Genomic DNA, 17,122 nt, shown 5'->3' with positions numbered 1-17,122 from the left:
CCTCGTTTCTAGTGGATATATCGACGAATGGTTTTGAATAAAGATGAAATGATTTTATAATATATAAATGGCTATTCCTTCTTTATTTCGTTGTATATTTTGTTGATTTTCTTTTTGTACTGGGACGAGGCATTCCTTTCGTTAACGATCTTACGAAGTGCAGCATCTCGTGTATCTTTGCGCATCTTTCTTTTGCAGGCGGTTGATCTGCTCTTTGCATTTGGAATAATGTGTGGCTTCAAGCTCATCGGTTGGATCACCTCGTTCGTAGCAAACACGCCTCGTTGCTCACTTTTTATTCCAAATGCCTCGAAGACGCCCGGGTTGTTGTAGAACATGTTTGCATACTCAGCATAGAGCTCGCGGTTGTTTTCATGGAGATACATCCTTATCTCGTTCAAATACATCCGCTTGGTGCATGCAGAAACAAAAAGCCTTGCCAGCTCTGCAACTTTGTGCATTGGCATGGCCGACGGAATTCCGTTTACAAACATCCTTGCTATTTCGAGCTGCTCCCTCTGACCAAGCTTCGCATTCTTCGGCATATTAAGAATTCTTTCAATCGCCTGGTTGTCCATGCTCATACTCATGCCTGTGGGCTCGGGCACAATTGCTTATGCATATTGCCACCCTGTGCTTATGCGTCTTGTGGTGAACAAGGAATACATCAAGAAGATGTATGGCGAGCGCAGCCATCCACAAACATGTAAAATCATATCAAAGATTGCCCGAGCTGGTAATTCGTGTATGAACTTTGTGCTCCGCTTGCTTTTCGATCAAGAATGCTGCGACGTCTCATGCCAACCACACCTTGAGATACTGATGCAGAGCAACGGAATGGTAAACTACATTGTAGGCAAGCTAGTTGGGAGAGGCTTGTATTCCCATGACTCAAGACAGTGGGAGCCATTCATTGATAAAAGTAAATGGAGTGGTAGGGAATACACAGCTCTTGCAAAGTTTCTGTTAGAGTTTGAGCGGAGCAATAGGAAGGTTGTTGATGCAGACAAGGAGTTTGTTGAGTATGTGCTGTGCAAGGTTCCTGAGTCTGAAAAAGCACTGCTAATCAAGTATTCAAAGATTACTCCGCTAAGCATTATGATTGTAGAGAATATGAGCCAGGAAAGCCTATGCAGTGCTGGTGTTGTGCACCAATCGATCCATGCATTCATGCGTGCACTAAGGATGCCATATGAAGAAGGACTTATTTACCTGCACAAATCTGGAGTAAGATTCAAGACACTGCACAAGGCGCTTCTCTGCTCGTCGTTTCCACAAGTTCAGGAGCATCTACATGCATTGGTTGACTTCTATCCAGAAGTGATGTTTGAAGCCGGAAGCATGCATCCAAACAGGATATGCATGCTCAAGGATCCTCTGTCAATTCCAAGCGACAAGAAGATTTTATGCAGCTATATTTCTGCATCGATGTATTTTCTAAGGAGACGGCACCAATTTGTTGGATGTGTGCAGAATCTGGATGTTTTAGTCAAGACAATCCATATTGAGAGGATACTGAGCAGCAAACCGAAAAGAAGTGTTCTGAGGAATGTGGTTCATCAACTGATTCTCAGTGCACCGGTTCTTGTGCGCATCATAGTGGCAAGGAAGTTTGAAAGAAGCATTGTGAGGAAGATGATTGGCAATGTGCCCTCTTTCCATCTAGCATATGAAGTGTCGTTGAAAATCCTCTGTACAAGCCCGGCAGATGAGTTTTATGCACTACTGGTTGAAGGACTACTAATGAAATATCCAACAGAGTCGAATGTATCCAAGTTCAGAGCATGTTCGGATCAGCTACAAGAATCGTTTGTGGAACAGGTTGAAAGACAACTACAGTGAGCATATGCAGCGCCCATGATTGATGCATGGTGCACAGTGTAGATGGATGTGCGAAATGCATACTATAAAGTTATTTATGAATATGTGTTTATGTTGAAAATGCTTGGCTAGTTTTTCGTACAAGCATATAACTCTGAATTGTTGGATCCAAGTTTTATGAAGATAGTGGTTGATACGAAGTATGTTACGATAAATGCTGTCGATGTGATAGTTATATTACAGGTGATCTTACTGGTTGCAGCAAACTATGTAATACACAAGATGGCGCTTAATCAGATACTGAAAGCAGGAATCTTGACAATGCGGCTGTTGCTGCTGATGTACTACTTTTTTCTGATGCTGATAGAAATCTATGAAGAATGGAAAAGGCCCAAACACATTTTTGACGTAGAAAATATCCGGAATATATCGTTTCTGTGCGAGTTTATTATAATACTCGCGTTGTTCTGTATATGCCTTAATCAGATCAAAACAAATCCAACGCATACCTCCAGCACAGCAGCATCGATACTGAATAAAACTGCACAGGTGGGAGGCCTCTATATCTGTGTGCTGTCTAGGAAGATGTTTACAAAAGATAGCCGGCCTGATTTGATTCGATTCATTTTTTCTTTGATATTTATTTCATTGATGATGGTTGCTATACTTGTGGATTATGTGGTGCATAGAAGACATATTGCAGTCGGTGCAATAAGCAATGGCCAGACACACCAGTTCCGGGACACTACATTTATTTGTGGAATGGTGTTGATGCCGATTGGATCGCTGTTCAAGAAGGATATTGAGAAGGACATACTGTTTCTGAAAATAGGATGCAGTGCTATTGCAATACTGTATATCATTGTATATACTGTATGATTCGTCCATAACCAGCTTGTGCGATTGCATAACATGCTGAGAAAGCTGCTATATTAGCGAAGTTCTATGAAGAGTGACTCTAATAAATGGAGATGTCTGTGTTGAGTATTAGCAGGATGGCGGATATTGTCAGCAAGAAGATTGTTGCAAGCACGTCTGAGATTGATGTGATGAGTGGAAGAGCAAGCACTCCTGTATCGTCCTCGTACTTGTCGAGGTATTCTATCAGGAATGTGACGACTTTCAGAAGGATTGTAACCTGAATAACAAAGAACAATGTAAAGAGAATGTAGAAGCAGTATGGATAGTTCGGGCCCATGATTGATGACGTCACCAGGTACATAGTAGACATCAGGATTGAGATCAAAACTAGTGTTGCATGCGACTCCTTGCTGTTGTGGGCTGTGTGGTTGCTGATTGATGTGAATATCTTATGCAAGTAAATGAATGCAATTGATACGGACATTCCGCTGAACACCGGAAACGAAGGAGTCAGGATGGGAAACACCTTTCTGAAGCTTTCGAGAACATAGCCGCTGATGGTGCTGATTGCATATGTTGTCAGCAGCACCTCTATTGATTGCAGCGGCAATCTTTTCTTGCTGGTGAGTGCAAAGCACAGGCAGAATGGGATTATTGATGATGAGACAAGAAGGTATGCAAGACATGATTGGATGGGAATGGTTCTGAGCCAGGATGCAAGGTATATCAGTGAGCGAACATTTATGTAGTCGCCCAACGACGATATTGTTGGAAGGATGATATTGTCTGGATTGATCTCAAGGAGCTTCGATGCCTCTATTGAAGTGACAAGAAGCATTATGAACAGAATTGAGCTTATGATGCACGAAATCAGCGATGCAGTCAGCACCACAACATTTACCTCGATGCTTGTTTCGCCTATGAGGAGGTTGCTGATGATTCCAAGAAGGCCTATGACCAGGCCTATAACTGCGGATTGCGCAATTACAAGGTTTGAGTTGTCGAATATGTATCTGAAGTATTTTCTGTAGCTGAAAACTGGCGATTGGCTCAGAGAGGAGAGGTAGAGCGCAAATATGAGCTCGATGTTTCCTTTGAATGCCAGGATACAGTTTGTCTCGAGAAGGATTGGAATCCCGTCGAGCTTGGCATTTTGCGAAGCCTGTGCCAATGCCGAGCCCGTCATGACCAAGCCTCCGAGTGATATTAGGAGCCCAGGGATTGATTGGATGAGCAGTGGAACGCTGTACAATCCCAGGTCTGATATATTGTTGATCATGGGCATTGTGTCATGAGCTTGTTATCAAGTGCCGATGTTTCATGATAGCCAATGATGAATGGGCGAGCTGCGAGGTGCTTATAAATGCAGCAGGAGCGCAACTCCTTTATTAAGCGCCGTGCATTTTAAAACTGCCTATTGCATGGCCTGATTTGCAAATGGACAAGATAAAAGCAAGCTTTAACTTTGACGTCATACCGAAGTTTATAGTGAAGCTGTATAGGGTTGTTGATGACGACAAGTATAGAGGAATCTGCTGGACACCGGACGGGCTTAAGATCCATATTTTCGACAGGGATGTGTTTATTAAGGAGACATTGCCTCTCATATCGAAGACAAGGGAGTTTGGAACGTTTATTCGTATGCTCAACAGCTATGGATTTGTGAAGTCGAAGGACATTGAGGAGGAGGATATCTACTACAACAGCAACTTCAGGAAGGGAAGGGAGGATCTGCTTGGGCTTGACGAGTCGTTGAGGCTTATAAGACGAAAGAAGGCAAATGAAATGAAGGCGAGTGTTGGAAGTGCATCGATGAAGGAGGTAGTTGAGTATCTGTATTCGCAGAGCCAGGAGCTTTATGCAGAGTTATCTGCATGCAAGGAGAAGATAGAGAGGCAGGAGCGGATGATGAATGGGCTGATGGAAGTTCTATCACGAGTGTTCAGAACAAGCATTGATGATCTTGGAGGAGGCAGACAGAAGTCGGGTGTGCTTGGCTTTGGCGACGAGATGGATGCTTTTTTGGGAAAAGAGCTTGCTAGGCTGAAGAGGTCTGGGGATCAAGCGCTTCAACCGCTGAATCAGAGCCCCATGGTGCAGAAGCTATCGCTTGAGACAGTGGACGACATACAGCGCGAGCTAGATGACAGGGAAAGCGATTACGATGCCTTTTTCTGAAAGCGAATGAGAGATCGATCAGTAAGAAGTGAGTAAGAATGGTGGATAGAAGAGCGTTGCTGAGTAAAACTGCACCCTTGGCGTGTTTGGATGGCAATTATGCTGAAGATGAATAAATGCAGAGTATTTGTGTTTTTAGCTGTTTTAGCTTGCTCGATTGTGATTGGAATAAGAGTTGCAATAGTGATGCAGCAGTACTTCGATAGAAAGAAAGAAGCAAACGGCGTGTGGCGGGAGAGATTTGAGTGTGCTGATGAAAATGCCTGGATGCAAAAGCAAGAAGTTGGATGCTGGTCTGTTGATCTGTTTGAGCTGAAGCAGCCTGAATTCTGTATTTTGAATACCAGATGTCTGAAGTGCAGCGAATGCTTGTACTTTGGAGCGATCAGAGATATTCTTGAATGTGGAGGATCTGTGGGAGGAGCATATGAGCTTAATGAATATGAGGTGAAGGATCTGTCCATACTGCGTGATGAATTGAGATTTGGATTGTGCATGAGCACAGGCAATGGGCTGAATGATCGGGTGATGAGTAAGTTGGCAGAAGCTGATTTGAGCATTGCAGCACACCGGGAACTTTTTGGATTCTACAGAAGCATGAGCGATTGCAATTTATATCACGATGAAAGAGTGGAAGAGATTGTTCGTGAGTGTTGGCCAGAAAGAATTGAGTATGCAAACTGCAGTCTGTGCGTGAACGATGGAGGCTTGAAGAGGATTGTGAATCTGAAGAGCTATGTGGTCTATGTGATTTCCAGGTATGTTGCTAGATGTAATGCAGAGCGTGATAAATGGGACGCATGCATAGTGAATGTGTTAGCCAATATGAAAGAAAGCATGGAAGTGTGTAGAAGACAAGATGCATTGAGAATTAGTAGAGTGAATGTGAATGAAGGCATGAGTGGCGTTCATCACGACATGGATACAGGCGATGAGCATGAAGACGAGTACATGAAGAAGGACTATATGAGGCATGTTGGAGTTGGAGATGTTCTTAGAAGTTTTTTTTTCTTTCTGTACTATGGAGATGTTGTGAATGATGATGAACTGTTTGGTGAGGAAGAGAGGATGTTTTTAAGTGAAAAGTGCAGAAGGGAGTTTAGCGGATGGGTTTCTTCGAGGCTGGATGCATTCAAGAATACGGATTTAAGCGAATATGTACAGAAGAATGATATTGAGTGGGTTGTTGAGCACAAAATGATTGAAGAAATCATGAGTGTATTTGGAAGCATGCAGCTAAGTGATGATTTTGTTAATGGAAGCGAGAATGCGATTGAAAAGCATTATACACGTGCTATGCTGAGGATAGTTGATGAGAGCAGGCTATGCGATGTTCTAGATATGCATGAGAGGGAATTGGTTGCAAAAGAGCTGAGAAGAGTGGCCATGAAGAGATGTAGAAGCATGATGGCGCATCTGTGTGAGAAGATTGATTGGATGAAGAATCGGATGGATAGAGCTGTCCGAATGAGTGTTACGATGGGGAAGTACATGTGGAAAATCAATGAGGGGCTTCATGAGTTAGAGCATGCCGAGGAAGTGCCTGATGTGAATAGGCGAAGAATAGTTGGTCTCAGAACGAAACTTGAGTATGTTTTAAAATGTATCGCATGCTATGGAAAGGCAGAAGTGTCTGATGTTTGCACAAGAGCAATTGCGAGACTTCTTGGATTGCAAAGCGGAGGATTTGATGGAGTATATGAAAAGAGTATGGCAGAGGAGAATGTGATTATGCTAGTGCTGAGAAAGATTTTTTTAAGTGATCGGAAGACGGCACATGCAAATGCCATGGAGGGAAATGTGTCCATGGAGTTGTGGAGATATGCTGGTGCTGTTTTGATGAGGTATTTTGACGAATGCGAGGCTGAAGAGAAGACAGACCGCAGCCTGAGAATATTTTCATTGAGTAGCATGAGCAATTTGATTGATGTGGTTGGTGAAGATGGGGTGTCTGTAGTGGATGAATACATTGAGATGGTGAGGCTGATGATCACGGACGTGATGTGTGATGAGTTGAAACACCGCTTGAAGTATGCGATAAGTCGTGGGACGAGGGATTGTGTGTTTCTGAAGCATGCGCTTGACAAGAGAAGAAAGATGGTTTGTAGGATGATATCGAAGGCGCTTCTTGTGTGTGATAGTAGCATGGAGGGCTTGGTTGATGTTCCTGGCGGTCTTGTAAAGATGATGAGAAAGGTTCTTGGCAAGGATGCATTGTTTGCTGAAAGGATGGCAGCCGGAATCAGATGCAGGATGGATTCGCTGGTGCTATTGAAGATGCGAAGTAAGTATGGCGGAGTTAGATGTTTGTTTAGAAACCATGAGTTTAGGCTGGCGAATGTTATAAGCAGAGCAGTTGCTGAGTTTGTTGAAGCAGAGCCGAAAATGACGGAGCAGCTACTGGATGGAATGGCAGGAAGATGATGGAGAATGCATGAGTATGTGATGATGGTTGCTAGAGAAAGCCAGCAAGAAAGAAAGGAATGAATAGAAAGAAGCCCTGAAGTGTGATGATTGTTGGGAAGCAAAGGTTCTACACAAAGTTGTTTATGTGTGTAGGCGTGATGTTTGTATCGCCACTGGTTGTTCATGTGGCAGGCCGGATGTCTGGAAGTGATTCGCCACTGCTTTCGTTTGGGTCGCTTATTCTTGTGCTAGGATCGATGGGAATGATCTGCAAGCTTGCGATTGATAGAGAGAGAGAAAAGAGGAACAGGAGAGAAAGGAAGATGAAGAATAAATGAATGCATGGACATGCTATAGAGTGGATGTAGAATGGAATGGGCTGAATGCTTGTTTATATGCATTGTTTGTTTACAGGCTTTTTTAGATTTTGAAGGTACCCATTGATGAGTGATGTGTGCGTGGTAGTGCATCCATTGGTGCTGCTCTCTGCAGTTGATCATTACAAGAGGAAGGGAACCAAGAGGGTGGCGGGGATCCTGCTGGGAAGCGATGAGGATGGAATTCACATTACGGAGAGTTTTGCATGTATTTTTGAGGAGGATGAGACAGGATGGTTTATTGATACGTCGTACATAATGAGTATGTTTGATTTGTTCCACAAGGTGAATCACAAGCTGAAGATTGTTGGATGGTATCACACGGGGCCGAAGATGTATGGAAATGACCTTGAGATATCGAGATCACTGACGAGGTTTGCATCTGATCCGTTTCTTGCGATTATCAATGTGCATCAGGGAGGAAGTGATCTGCCTGTGCAAGCATTTAGGCTGGATGACCAAGAAGATTTTATGCATGTGAATTGCAGTATAGAAGCCGAGGAGGCTGAGGAGATTGGTGTTGAGCATCTTATTCGGGACATTCGAGAGGAGGCGAGTGGATCAGCAGCTGCAAAGATTGCGGAAATAAAAGAGTCTCTTGTGGTGTATGGAGAGGTGCTCGATGGGATAGTCCAGTGTCTTGAGGATTTTGTCGAGGGGAAAATCTGCATAAGTCAAGAGATTGTTGACCTCTGCCAAGAGATTGTTTATGCAGCGCCCAGGCTCGACAGGTCGCTTGATGAGAGTCTTTCCTACTTCTATGTCTCTGAGCTTGCAAAGGTGGTGGTTGCGCTGAAAGACCTGAGAAGAAACAGGGTTGAGAATGGAATCAGGATGAATGGGCCGTAATTTTAATAAAGTGTTGATTGGGATGAGTTGATATTTTGATCTGAATGTGTGGCTTGTAATGAGGATCCAATATGTGGTGTTTTTGAATGTGGGCGAGACTAAGGTGAACCAGCAGGTTGTTGAAGGGCGATGCCTTGTGCTGAATTCTCCTTGGTGCAGCAATGCATGCGATACTGTTGTCCGGAAAGAGGCGGATGCTACTGTCATTGAATCGAGTGAAATAGTCGCCAGAGTGGAGAATGGAGAGATAATGTATCTGGAGAGTGTTTATTGTGTTGATAGGAATGTCAGGTTTATTGAAATCACGCCAATGATGGACAAGCACGACTTTTTTATTGCAGAAAGACACATGCTCAGTAGTATGTCCCAAACCCACATGAAGAGAAGCGCATGCGCACAAAGCATGTTTGCTCTGAGGAAACGACGAATATGTAGCTTTGCAATGCCAGTCATACTGCACATTTTCAGGAACCAAATCATTCAGGTACTTGCTGAAACACCATTATATGCATTGGATTATATAATGCAGCTTTCAGCAGTGACACAGAAAGGCATGAGCATAAAAAGAACATTTGGTGAGTTTCTGAAGGTGTGCTGCAATGCTCAGAAAGCACTGATATCCACAGGATCGCCGGTTGTATTTGTAGCAGGAATGTACAAGATGCCGATCTCATTCTATGCTTTTGTATTGTCGTCGGTATACAGCGGACTTATAAGCCTCTTGGTAGATGCAATCCAACTGTTCAATAACTGCAGCTACAATCCACTCAAGAAGCGACGAGACTCAGTAATGCTCAACACAGACCAAATATTCATGTCTGTGCTTGTTTTTTCGTTCTGCCTTTTGATTATACTCAATATTTTGTGCTTCCATGTTCTTTCTGTGCTCGTGAGGATATTTCTGGCGCTATTGGAGTTTTCAAAAGACTTCGTCGACTTTGCTTTTGTCGACACGTCGCAATACAGCATGTACAGCCTCGTGATTCTTGAGTCACATCCGCATGTACAGCTCAGATACAGCAGTGTTTCTGCTTGGATAAAGATTGTGTTTGCTCTAAAAGCAAGTCTGCATGCATCTGAAATGTCAAAGCAGAACTTTATTGCAAAACTAGCTTTTGGAATTGAATAGACATATTAAACAAACAGATAATAAATCTTTTCAAAGCTTCAGAGCACTTTGAAATACAGATACACACATTGGGCATCATTAATCCATATCCTCCTCTCCATCCTCATCTGTCCTTCTATTCATTTCCATAATGCCTCGTTTATCATTTGCAAACCCTCCATCCTTCCTGCACCTTAGGATCTGCTGCATTTCGTTTTCTGCTACCCTGCCAAGAAGTGTTTCATACAGCGACTCAAGCTCATCTCTGGGCACTGCAATAAGCATGCACAGGTCTTTCAGATATCCAAACTGCGGTGCAACCTCTGTGCATCCAAGACTCGTTGCAAACTCAAGAATGTCCGAGACATACTCTACAACATTTGCAGACTGCTCCTCGTCAAAAACCATTTGCACAATCTGGTCGTGCAAAAAATGATACACCGAGTATAGCACCTTCTCCACCAACACCCTGTAGTGCTTTCCCTTTATAGACATCTCAGACGCCTTGTCAAACTCATATCTTGCTATCTCAACCACCCTGATACTTCTTCCTCCCTCAATAAATCTTTTCTCCTTAATCCTGGCTCCTATTCTTATTCTGCAGCTCCTGATCTGCTCTTCAAAAGCCTCGTTGAGCTTCTCCCCAATCCTGTTGCGGAACGTCCTCAGCTTCCAAAACCTGTCTGCAAAGTACTTCTTACTCACAAGATAAATATACTTCAATGCCTTCACAGCCCTCAACTTCTCTCTGATCGATCCATACACTACTCCTACAAACTCGCCCATTCGCCTCGAGAAGTACTCCTCAAGATCATCCTTGCCAACCTCTCCATACAGCTTGCTAGCCCTTTCAAACGAAAAGCTCATCACATCGAGCAACTGCTTGAATCCAAAAATAAGATCGTCGCTCATGCCGACTTCTGTGCCAAGAACAATGTATGTGATCCTACATCTCTTCTTCTTTACAATCGCATCGTAAATCTCGTCAAACACTCGCTTCTCGTTCTCAACTGCACTGGTGACATATTGAGAAACAAGGTCTTGCATGGCGCGATCGCTATCAAACCCACTGTCAATCTCCTCAATCACAAGACCAAGGATCCTTATGTTCTTGCAGCATCCTTCAAGATTCAGCAAAAACATGCATGGGCTCAGCCCGTCTAGCCAGTCGCGAAGCCCTTTGTATAAAACATCTTCATACACCTTCTTGTGAATCACGCCATATGCCTTTCCGGTGTTGGGAAACACCTCCTCAAGATTCCAGAAGTCGTTTTCATACGTTTCTCTGGCCATGTCAACAAGGTTTGTGAACATGTTGCTCTCTCCCACATAAAAGTCAAGATCAAGCACATCCTCCTCATTGCACTTCATGCTAACTGGCTTCTTAAATAACTCCAAAGAGTACAAGTACACATGTATGAGGAAAATGCCCTTGTCCATCTCTTCCAGCGCATTGTATGCAGACCTCATCGCCGTCTTGTTGTTGGTCCTCCGCCCCTCTTCAAACACCTCAAGCATCTTCTCTTCAACTACCTTGTTATATCTCAGAACCTCTTGGCCTCTTTCCCCTACCTCCCCAATGTTAGCAAGCAAGAAGCATAGAAATCTCCAGTCTTGCTCATCGTCGCTTGTGCACAATCCCTCAACAACAGAAAAGTTTCCCTTCTCTATCTCTACTGCATACTTTACAGCCCTTCTGATCTGCTTCAGGTTCAGTATCTCTCTATTCCTCTCAAGAATCTCTCTCGATGTCCCAAGAGGCTCTACACTCAATCCATTTATCTCCGCCACCAATTCATCAATCTTATCAAGCCTCACCCCTTCCTCAATCGATCGTATCTTCTGCCCAAGCCTTTCCCTCTTAAACAGCAGCCCTTCACGTATCCCTTCCAGATCCCTCAAAACATCAACAAGGCCCTCCCGTGTCTGCTGAAGGCTTTCTTCCTCAATCACAACCATTTCCTCGACCATGCTCTCCAAGCTGAACGATCCTGCCCTCAGCTGACTCACATGGATGCTTTTCATCTAGGGACTCTTCTTAATAACAATTATGCGTATCTACTACAAAACAAAGTTAATTGGACGCTTTTAATACTAGAACAGTTAGAATCCACTCCATTCCTCAGGCATCCTTCCAGATATCGCATCGCTTCCGCCCTGTGCCATGCCTTCAGGTGCATCTACAAGGCCCTGCTCCTCTGCAATCTGCTCAAGCTCAACGCTATCTCTAAAGAAAAACAGCTCCACCTCCTTCATGTCTCGATCAAGCTCAGCCCCCGTCTTCATGTAATTAATCAGTCTCGAAAGAATAAAAAACCCTGCTCCTATTGCAGTTGGCGACCTGTTATTCATCGGGATCGCAACATCAATCCCATTCAGCGAGTTGTCTGTGTTTGTAAACGCAATAGTCGGCAGATTGCAGTACAGCGACTCTGCAATAGCCTGCTTGTCTGCATATGTGTCAGAAACTATCAGTATCCTCGGATCATACTTCTTCTTCACCACAGAGTTCGTAAACGATCCAGGAACAAACCTTCCCGTAATCGCAGTTGCACCCACTGCCTCGCAAAACTTCATCACCGGCTTCCTGCCAAATGCCTTTGTTGACACCACAACAACATCAGACGGATAGCTCAGGCTGCAAAACACCCTTGCTGCAATAATAAGCTTCTCCCACATCGCATTTATGTCAATAATCTTGATGTTGTCGCGCGCCCTTGTTCCGTGGATGTACCTGTCGAAGTTCTTTGTTGCTGTTGCTCCTCCAAGATGCCCATGGCTGCATATCAACAGCTTGACAAATGCTTCTGGAATCTTTATTTCAGCCTGCGCCATTTGAAGGGTGCAAAATTTTTCCTTGTTATCCACCCATTTGAATATAACGTCTGTGTAGACCTGAATGAAGCACATGCCTGTAATGCATGATAGTATGGGCACATGATCCTGCATAGTTGAGTTCAATCCATCATGCACTATGGAAAGAGAATGCACATCGATGCCACAGCAACACTGCTACTGCGTCGTGTGCAAAATACTGCACAATACATGCCAGTGCATACCCTGCGTAGTAATTACAGCTATTTGGCTGGAATGGATAGGCTCCCGTAGCTCAGCTGGTTAGAGCGTGGTACTTATATGCTGAAAGGCTGTACAAACAAATTGGGCATAACGCTAGGATATGCCAAGGCCGCGAGTTCGAATCTCGTCGGGAGCATTTTTGCATGCCACAGAGCAATTCCAACACAATCAATCGTTTTATCTTACAGTATTGCCTATTGCCACGGCATGTGCAACCCATTCTCTGTATTACAATGTTCTAGCTTATTTGTTTATTAAATCCTTGTTCGATCAAATACCTCATGCATTCTTGCCCTGATGGAACCCTCACAAGTACCTGGCAAATATCTATTGTGCACATCAACATCTCAGACTGCACCATTCAGCAAAGCAAAGTAGCCTGGCTCTTCAGAAAAATATCCCCACCTTCCTGAACTCAAGCATCAGGGCAAGGAAGTCCTCCACATCCATCTTTGCTGCTCGGACTCCGCGCTGCCCCGCCTTGCTCAGCACATTTTCAAATACTTCGTCTGGCGACGTGTTCTCCATTCCCTCATGCCTCTTTATCATTGAAACAAGATTCGATGCCTTGAAATTCGCCTTGAGTGTCTTGTTCTTCCTAAGAAAGCATATCTTCAGAAATCGGTCAAACTCTTCAAACTCAATCGGTGGCTTAGGCGTCTTTGGCTCAATCCTTACAAAGCTCGACTCCACCTTTGGCGGCGGAACAAAGCTGTTTCTGGACACCTTCACAACATGATCCACTTGTGCAAGCATCTGCACTCCAACAGACAGCCTACAGTATGCAGAGCTTCCAGGCCTTGCAACCAGCCGTTCTGCAAATTCCCTCTGGAACATCACAAACGCACACTTGAAATCATATCTCAGCAGTTTGAATACAAACGGACTGCTGATCTGGTACGGAAGATTCGTAATGCACAGGTCAAAATGCGGAAAGTCGTGCTTCAATGCATCTCCAACAAACAGCTGGAACTTCTGTGCCATCCCAGGCATGGCATTCACCTTCTTCACAAGCTCCGCTGCAAGCCTAGGATCTATTTCATAGCATATCACCTTCTTTGCCTTCTGTAACAGCTTCATTGTAAGATTCCCTGTCCCTCCTCCAATCTCCAGTACTGTATCGGTAGGCTTAATCCTTGCTCTCTCAATAACCGTGTCCACCACTCCAAGATTCTTCAATATGTGCTGCCCATGCTGCTTCTTGAAGTTCGGATTCACCATTTCGAAGGCCTTGCACTCGTAAAAAACATCATTCAAAACCATTCTTGCTAACTTCCTTTAATAACCTCCCAGACACCAATCTCAGACTGCGTCTGCATATATATTTCTCCGCCGGCCCTAATCATCCTCCTTGTGCCCACTGGCACTCTCATCATTCTCCTCATCAGAAGATCTGCCACAGCATCTCCAATCACCATAAAATCATCCCCAATCACATCTACCCTTACACTATCAATCTTCTGAACAAACCTCCATTCATTCACATCGTACTTCAGCAGGCATCCGCTTCCACTAACAATATACAGGCATTCTCCACACAAAGTCATCCCATCAACCCCGCCAATCACCCTCAGAACAGTTCTGCCGTCACACAGAATCTCCCCACTCGCTGTTGCATAAAGCATCACAGACTCATGCACCGTAAAGTCCACAATATCACTTCTACTCGTGCTTATGTTGCTCTGCAATTCAACACTCTTCATGTCCCTAAGAGACATCCTATACATCTTCCCTTGCTCACACAGCATATACATCACACTTCCATCAACAATCGCCTTGGAAACTCTCGAGCATCCTTCAGCCATCTTGCATACAACTTCCCTGCAGACAACGTCAAAAACAAAAACCTTCGAACACCTAAACACCAGGTATATGTAATGCTCACAAGCAAACATCCTGAGCACCTCGCCATAAAACTCATACTCATTCCCCTCACATGGCACAAAAATACTGTTTCTGTTCGTCAGGCAATACACCGTGCCCTCATAAACAACAAAATCCCTGCAATCCAAATCTGCATTCCACACCCTCTTCAATCTCACCTCTGCATTCTCCTCAAAAATACCATCACTAGAATCCATGCCGCAGGGGTATTCTCATCGCCTCTCTTCCTGGTCTATCCTCATCTCCACACACAACAAACAGCACATCAGTGGCCCTCTGGCGACAAAAACCGATATATCCTGTCAAACTTCTCAAACATATTCGCATTCTGCATAATCATTATCACCGTCTTGTCCGCAAGATTCTTCATGATCATGTCAACAAGATACATCTCTGTCTCCTTGTCCAGATGCGACGTCACCTGGTCAAATACATACACGGATGCATCCTTCACTACTGCCCGCATCAGGCTCACCCTCTGCTTCTGCCCGCCACTCAATCTCTTTCCGCCCATCCCAACAAGCGTGTCATACCCTTTATCAAGACTTTGGAACATCTCATCCACTCCATACATCTTGCAGCATTCAACAATCTCTTCCCGGCACATCTTGAGATTCCCATCGTTGATGTTGTTCATAACAGTATCATCAAATAGCTGCAGTTCTTGTGGCGAATACGATATCATTCTCCTCAGCCCCTTCTTGCTAAGCGTCCTCAGCTCCACTCCATCCACAACAATAGTTCCTGAATAATCAAAAAATCCCAGTAACGCCCTTACAAACGACGTCTTGCCACTTCCATTCCCCCCCGTAATTCCAATCTTCTCTCCCATCCGTATCTCCATATTAAGCCCTTCAACAAGCCTCTTTCCTTCAACACATACACTTGCATCGGCAATCTTTATAGAAGTCTCAAGCCGGTCCTTGTAGCATCCATAATCTTGCATGTCTGGCCTCTCCTCTTCATTCCTTGTCTGTGCTATATTTGTCAGATTCATCAGTATCGATCCAAAGCTGTTGCTGATATCCACACAGTATATCCTCAGCTGGTTGCTCAGCGAAATCATCAGCATATAATCCTTAGACTTGATCCTGCTTGTGTCCCCCTTTGTAAAGTACATCGTAATCGCAAACATCGCAATCGTAAATATGCTCTCTCCAACAAAGTTGCCCACCTGCAGCGATCCCCAGAATATCTTTGCATACTTCGTCATCATCTCCATCGATCTGTGCAGATCATTCGCCTCCTCTTCCTCGTTGTTGTACGACTTGATTATGTCGTGGTTCATCAGGTTGTTGTACACCTTCCTTCTTGACAGATCAACCTCCCTGTTCAGCTTGGGCCGGATAATGCTCCTATAGTAATTCACAAAAAACGCAGACACCCCGTATATCACAGACACAGCAGCCATCAGCGCCATGTAGTACCATTCCAGCTCCGACCCGATCTTCGTCATCGTCATCGTGATGTAGCACATTCCTATAATGAAATACTTCACTATCGACTCAAGAACATCCCGCAGCGACCCGACTTTTCTGTTCATAAACGAAATCATGTTTCCAACTCCAAGGCGTTTGAAGTCCGGAAACGACATCGAGATGTGGTCCCGGTACTGATCAACAATGTACACCCTGCATATTGTTTCTACATAGCTCGACATAATCATCAGCGATACAAATCCAAACACATAAGAAGACAGCGCAACAAGCACATAATCCTTGATGTTCTGGTTGTTGCTTGAATGTGGGTCTTTTGTCTCGTCCTGTATGTCTGTCAGAATCTGCTGCACAGTAATGTCGCCGTATGCAACGACCAGCATCAGCAGCACCACAGGGAGTATCATGACTCTCACAACTGGCGAGCCAAGAACATACTTGAGAACCACCGTCTTCATTACATACAGTCTTCCAGTATTTTTTACGCTCTCCTTCATCATAGGGGATGTCCTCCGTTACTTTTGATATTTGAGCAACCAATGCGAATGTGTGCCATGCCACTGGCATAAACAACAGGCAAATGCCGATGATATGCAATAGTGCTGTTTTTTGTGCATGTGCATAGCCCCGATGGATATTGTGCAATACATTCTGCTAAGAGGCGACCTGAAGGGATTCTCAACAGGTGCATTGATTGCACAAGCATGCCATTCAAGCGTGTGTTCCATAGAAACATACAGAAGATGTGAAGACACTGCCATGTATGTTGCGGACACTGCATCGATGAAAAAAATTGTTTTAAGAGTAAGTGTAATGTTAATTTAGCCGTGTAATTTGGATCGAGCAGAGTGACATTGATGGAATAATAGAGCATTTCTTGGCACACAGTATTGATCACACAGTGTGGGTAGAACGTCCAGAGAACATCATAACATGTATATCCACACGCCCATACAGCAGGCATGCGCTTAATCAAACAGCTGAGTATCTAAAGAGGTTTAGGCTGTTCAAATGATGCTGGTGGAGTGGCTATTTGCACTCCTTTATGCTTGCAAAGGCCGCTTACTTGGTCTCCTTTTTGAAGATATGGAAAGGGAGAGTACAGTATATATTTGCATGTAAGG

At 44.2% G+C, this 17,122-nt stretch overlaps 15 protein-coding genes and 1 non-coding gene across 16 annotated transcripts; 8 read left to right on the top strand and 8 right to left on the bottom strand.

Annotated features, from left to right (window-relative positions):
• Positions 1 to 71: 71 nt before the first annotated feature.
• HK407_04g07690 (uncharacterized protein) lies at positions 72 to 590 on the bottom strand (the record flags this gene model as incomplete). Its single annotated transcript, XM_060420753.1, has 1 exon — positions 72 to 590. The coding sequence occupies one exon, from the start codon at positions 588 to 590 to the stop codon at positions 72 to 74; it is 519 nt and encodes a 172-aa protein (XP_060277118.1).
• Positions 591 to 639: 49 nt separating this feature from the next.
• HK407_04g07680 (uncharacterized protein) lies at positions 640 to 1,842 on the top strand (the record flags this gene model as incomplete). Its single annotated transcript, XM_060420752.1, has 1 exon — positions 640 to 1,842. One exon carries the CDS (start codon positions 640 to 642, stop codon positions 1,840 to 1,842), a length of 1,203 nt encoding a protein of 400 aa, XP_060277117.1.
• A 156-nt stretch (positions 1,843 to 1,998) lies between these two features.
• On the top strand, positions 1,999 to 2,700 carry HK407_04g07670 (uncharacterized protein; the record flags this gene model as incomplete). Its single annotated transcript, XM_060420751.1, has 1 exon — positions 1,999 to 2,700. The coding sequence occupies one exon, from the start codon at positions 1,999 to 2,001 to the stop codon at positions 2,698 to 2,700; it is 702 nt and encodes a 233-aa protein (XP_060277116.1).
• A 79-nt stretch (positions 2,701 to 2,779) lies between these two features.
• On the bottom strand, positions 2,780 to 3,961 carry HK407_04g07660 (uncharacterized protein; the record flags this gene model as incomplete). The annotated part of the gene is made up of 1 exon (XM_060420750.1): positions 2,780 to 3,961. The coding sequence occupies one exon, from the start codon at positions 3,959 to 3,961 to the stop codon at positions 2,780 to 2,782; it is 1,182 nt and encodes a 393-aa protein (XP_060277115.1).
• Positions 3,962 to 4,119: 158 nt separating this feature from the next.
• HK407_04g07650 (heat shock transcription factor) lies at positions 4,120 to 4,860 on the top strand (the record flags this gene model as incomplete). The annotated part of the gene is made up of 1 exon (XM_060420749.1): positions 4,120 to 4,860. One exon carries the CDS (start codon positions 4,120 to 4,122, stop codon positions 4,858 to 4,860), a length of 741 nt encoding a protein of 246 aa, XP_060277114.1.
• A 90-nt stretch (positions 4,861 to 4,950) lies between these two features.
• HK407_04g07640 (uncharacterized protein) lies at positions 4,951 to 7,284 on the top strand (the record flags this gene model as incomplete). Its single annotated transcript, XM_060420748.1, has 1 exon — positions 4,951 to 7,284. One exon carries the CDS (start codon positions 4,951 to 4,953, stop codon positions 7,282 to 7,284), a length of 2,334 nt encoding a protein of 777 aa, XP_060277113.1.
• Positions 7,285 to 7,370: 86 nt separating this feature from the next.
• Positions 7,371 to 7,604, top strand: HK407_04g07630 (uncharacterized protein; the record flags this gene model as incomplete). The annotated part of the gene is made up of 1 exon (XM_060420747.1): positions 7,371 to 7,604. The coding sequence occupies one exon, from the start codon at positions 7,371 to 7,373 to the stop codon at positions 7,602 to 7,604; it is 234 nt and encodes a 77-aa protein (XP_060277112.1).
• A 105-nt stretch (positions 7,605 to 7,709) lies between these two features.
• HK407_04g07620 (JAB1/Mov34/MPN/PAD-1ubiquitin protease) lies at positions 7,710 to 8,492 on the top strand (the record flags this gene model as incomplete). Its single annotated transcript, XM_060420746.1, has 1 exon — positions 7,710 to 8,492. One exon carries the CDS (start codon positions 7,710 to 7,712, stop codon positions 8,490 to 8,492), a length of 783 nt encoding a protein of 260 aa, XP_060277111.1.
• A 58-nt stretch (positions 8,493 to 8,550) lies between these two features.
• Positions 8,551 to 9,621, top strand: HK407_04g07610 (uncharacterized protein; the record flags this gene model as incomplete). Its single annotated transcript, XM_060420745.1, has 1 exon — positions 8,551 to 9,621. The coding sequence occupies one exon, from the start codon at positions 8,551 to 8,553 to the stop codon at positions 9,619 to 9,621; it is 1,071 nt and encodes a 356-aa protein (XP_060277110.1).
• Positions 9,622 to 9,699: 78 nt separating this feature from the next.
• HK407_04g07600 (uncharacterized protein) lies at positions 9,700 to 11,625 on the bottom strand (the record flags this gene model as incomplete). Its single annotated transcript, XM_060420744.1, has 1 exon — positions 9,700 to 11,625. One exon carries the CDS (start codon positions 11,623 to 11,625, stop codon positions 9,700 to 9,702), a length of 1,926 nt encoding a protein of 641 aa, XP_060277109.1.
• A 78-nt stretch (positions 11,626 to 11,703) lies between these two features.
• On the bottom strand, positions 11,704 to 12,435 carry HK407_04g07590 (uncharacterized protein; the record flags this gene model as incomplete). Its single annotated transcript, XM_060420743.1, has 1 exon — positions 11,704 to 12,435. The coding sequence occupies one exon, from the start codon at positions 12,433 to 12,435 to the stop codon at positions 11,704 to 11,706; it is 732 nt and encodes a 243-aa protein (XP_060277108.1).
• Positions 12,436 to 12,698: 263 nt separating this feature from the next.
• On the top strand, positions 12,699 to 12,814 carry HK407_04g07580. Its single transcript has 2 exons — positions 12,699 to 12,736; positions 12,779 to 12,814. It is a non-coding gene; the product is annotated as a tRNA-Ile (tRNA).
• Positions 12,815 to 13,065: 251 nt separating this feature from the next.
• On the bottom strand, positions 13,066 to 13,941 carry HK407_04g07570 (rRNA adenine N(6)-methyltransferase; the record flags this gene model as incomplete). Its single annotated transcript, XM_060420742.1, has 1 exon — positions 13,066 to 13,941. One exon carries the CDS (start codon positions 13,939 to 13,941, stop codon positions 13,066 to 13,068), a length of 876 nt encoding a protein of 291 aa, XP_060277107.1.
• A 5-nt stretch (positions 13,942 to 13,946) lies between these two features.
• On the bottom strand, positions 13,947 to 14,759 carry HK407_04g07560 (uncharacterized protein; the record flags this gene model as incomplete). The annotated part of the gene is made up of 1 exon (XM_060420741.1): positions 13,947 to 14,759. The coding sequence occupies one exon, from the start codon at positions 14,757 to 14,759 to the stop codon at positions 13,947 to 13,949; it is 813 nt and encodes a 270-aa protein (XP_060277106.1).
• Positions 14,760 to 14,827: 68 nt separating this feature from the next.
• HK407_04g07550 (ABC transporter) lies at positions 14,828 to 16,495 on the bottom strand (the record flags this gene model as incomplete). The annotated part of the gene is made up of 1 exon (XM_060420740.1): positions 14,828 to 16,495. One exon carries the CDS (start codon positions 16,493 to 16,495, stop codon positions 14,828 to 14,830), a length of 1,668 nt encoding a protein of 555 aa, XP_060277105.1.
• On the bottom strand, positions 16,495 to 16,962 carry HK407_04g07540 (uncharacterized protein; the record flags this gene model as incomplete). The annotated part of the gene is made up of 1 exon (XM_060420739.1): positions 16,495 to 16,962. One exon carries the CDS (start codon positions 16,960 to 16,962, stop codon positions 16,495 to 16,497), a length of 468 nt encoding a protein of 155 aa, XP_060277104.1.
• Positions 16,963 to 17,122: the final 160 nt, after the last annotated feature.

Source organism: Ordospora pajunii, assembly GCF_021821965.1.
Source record: "Ordospora pajunii strain FI-F-10 chromosome Unknown Cg_04, whole genome shotgun sequence".
Taxonomy (NCBI): domain Eukaryota; kingdom Fungi; phylum Microsporidia; family Ordosporidae; genus Ordospora; species Ordospora pajunii.
Note: the sequence above shows the minus strand (reverse complement) of the source record. Positions and strands in the feature narration are given on the sequence as shown.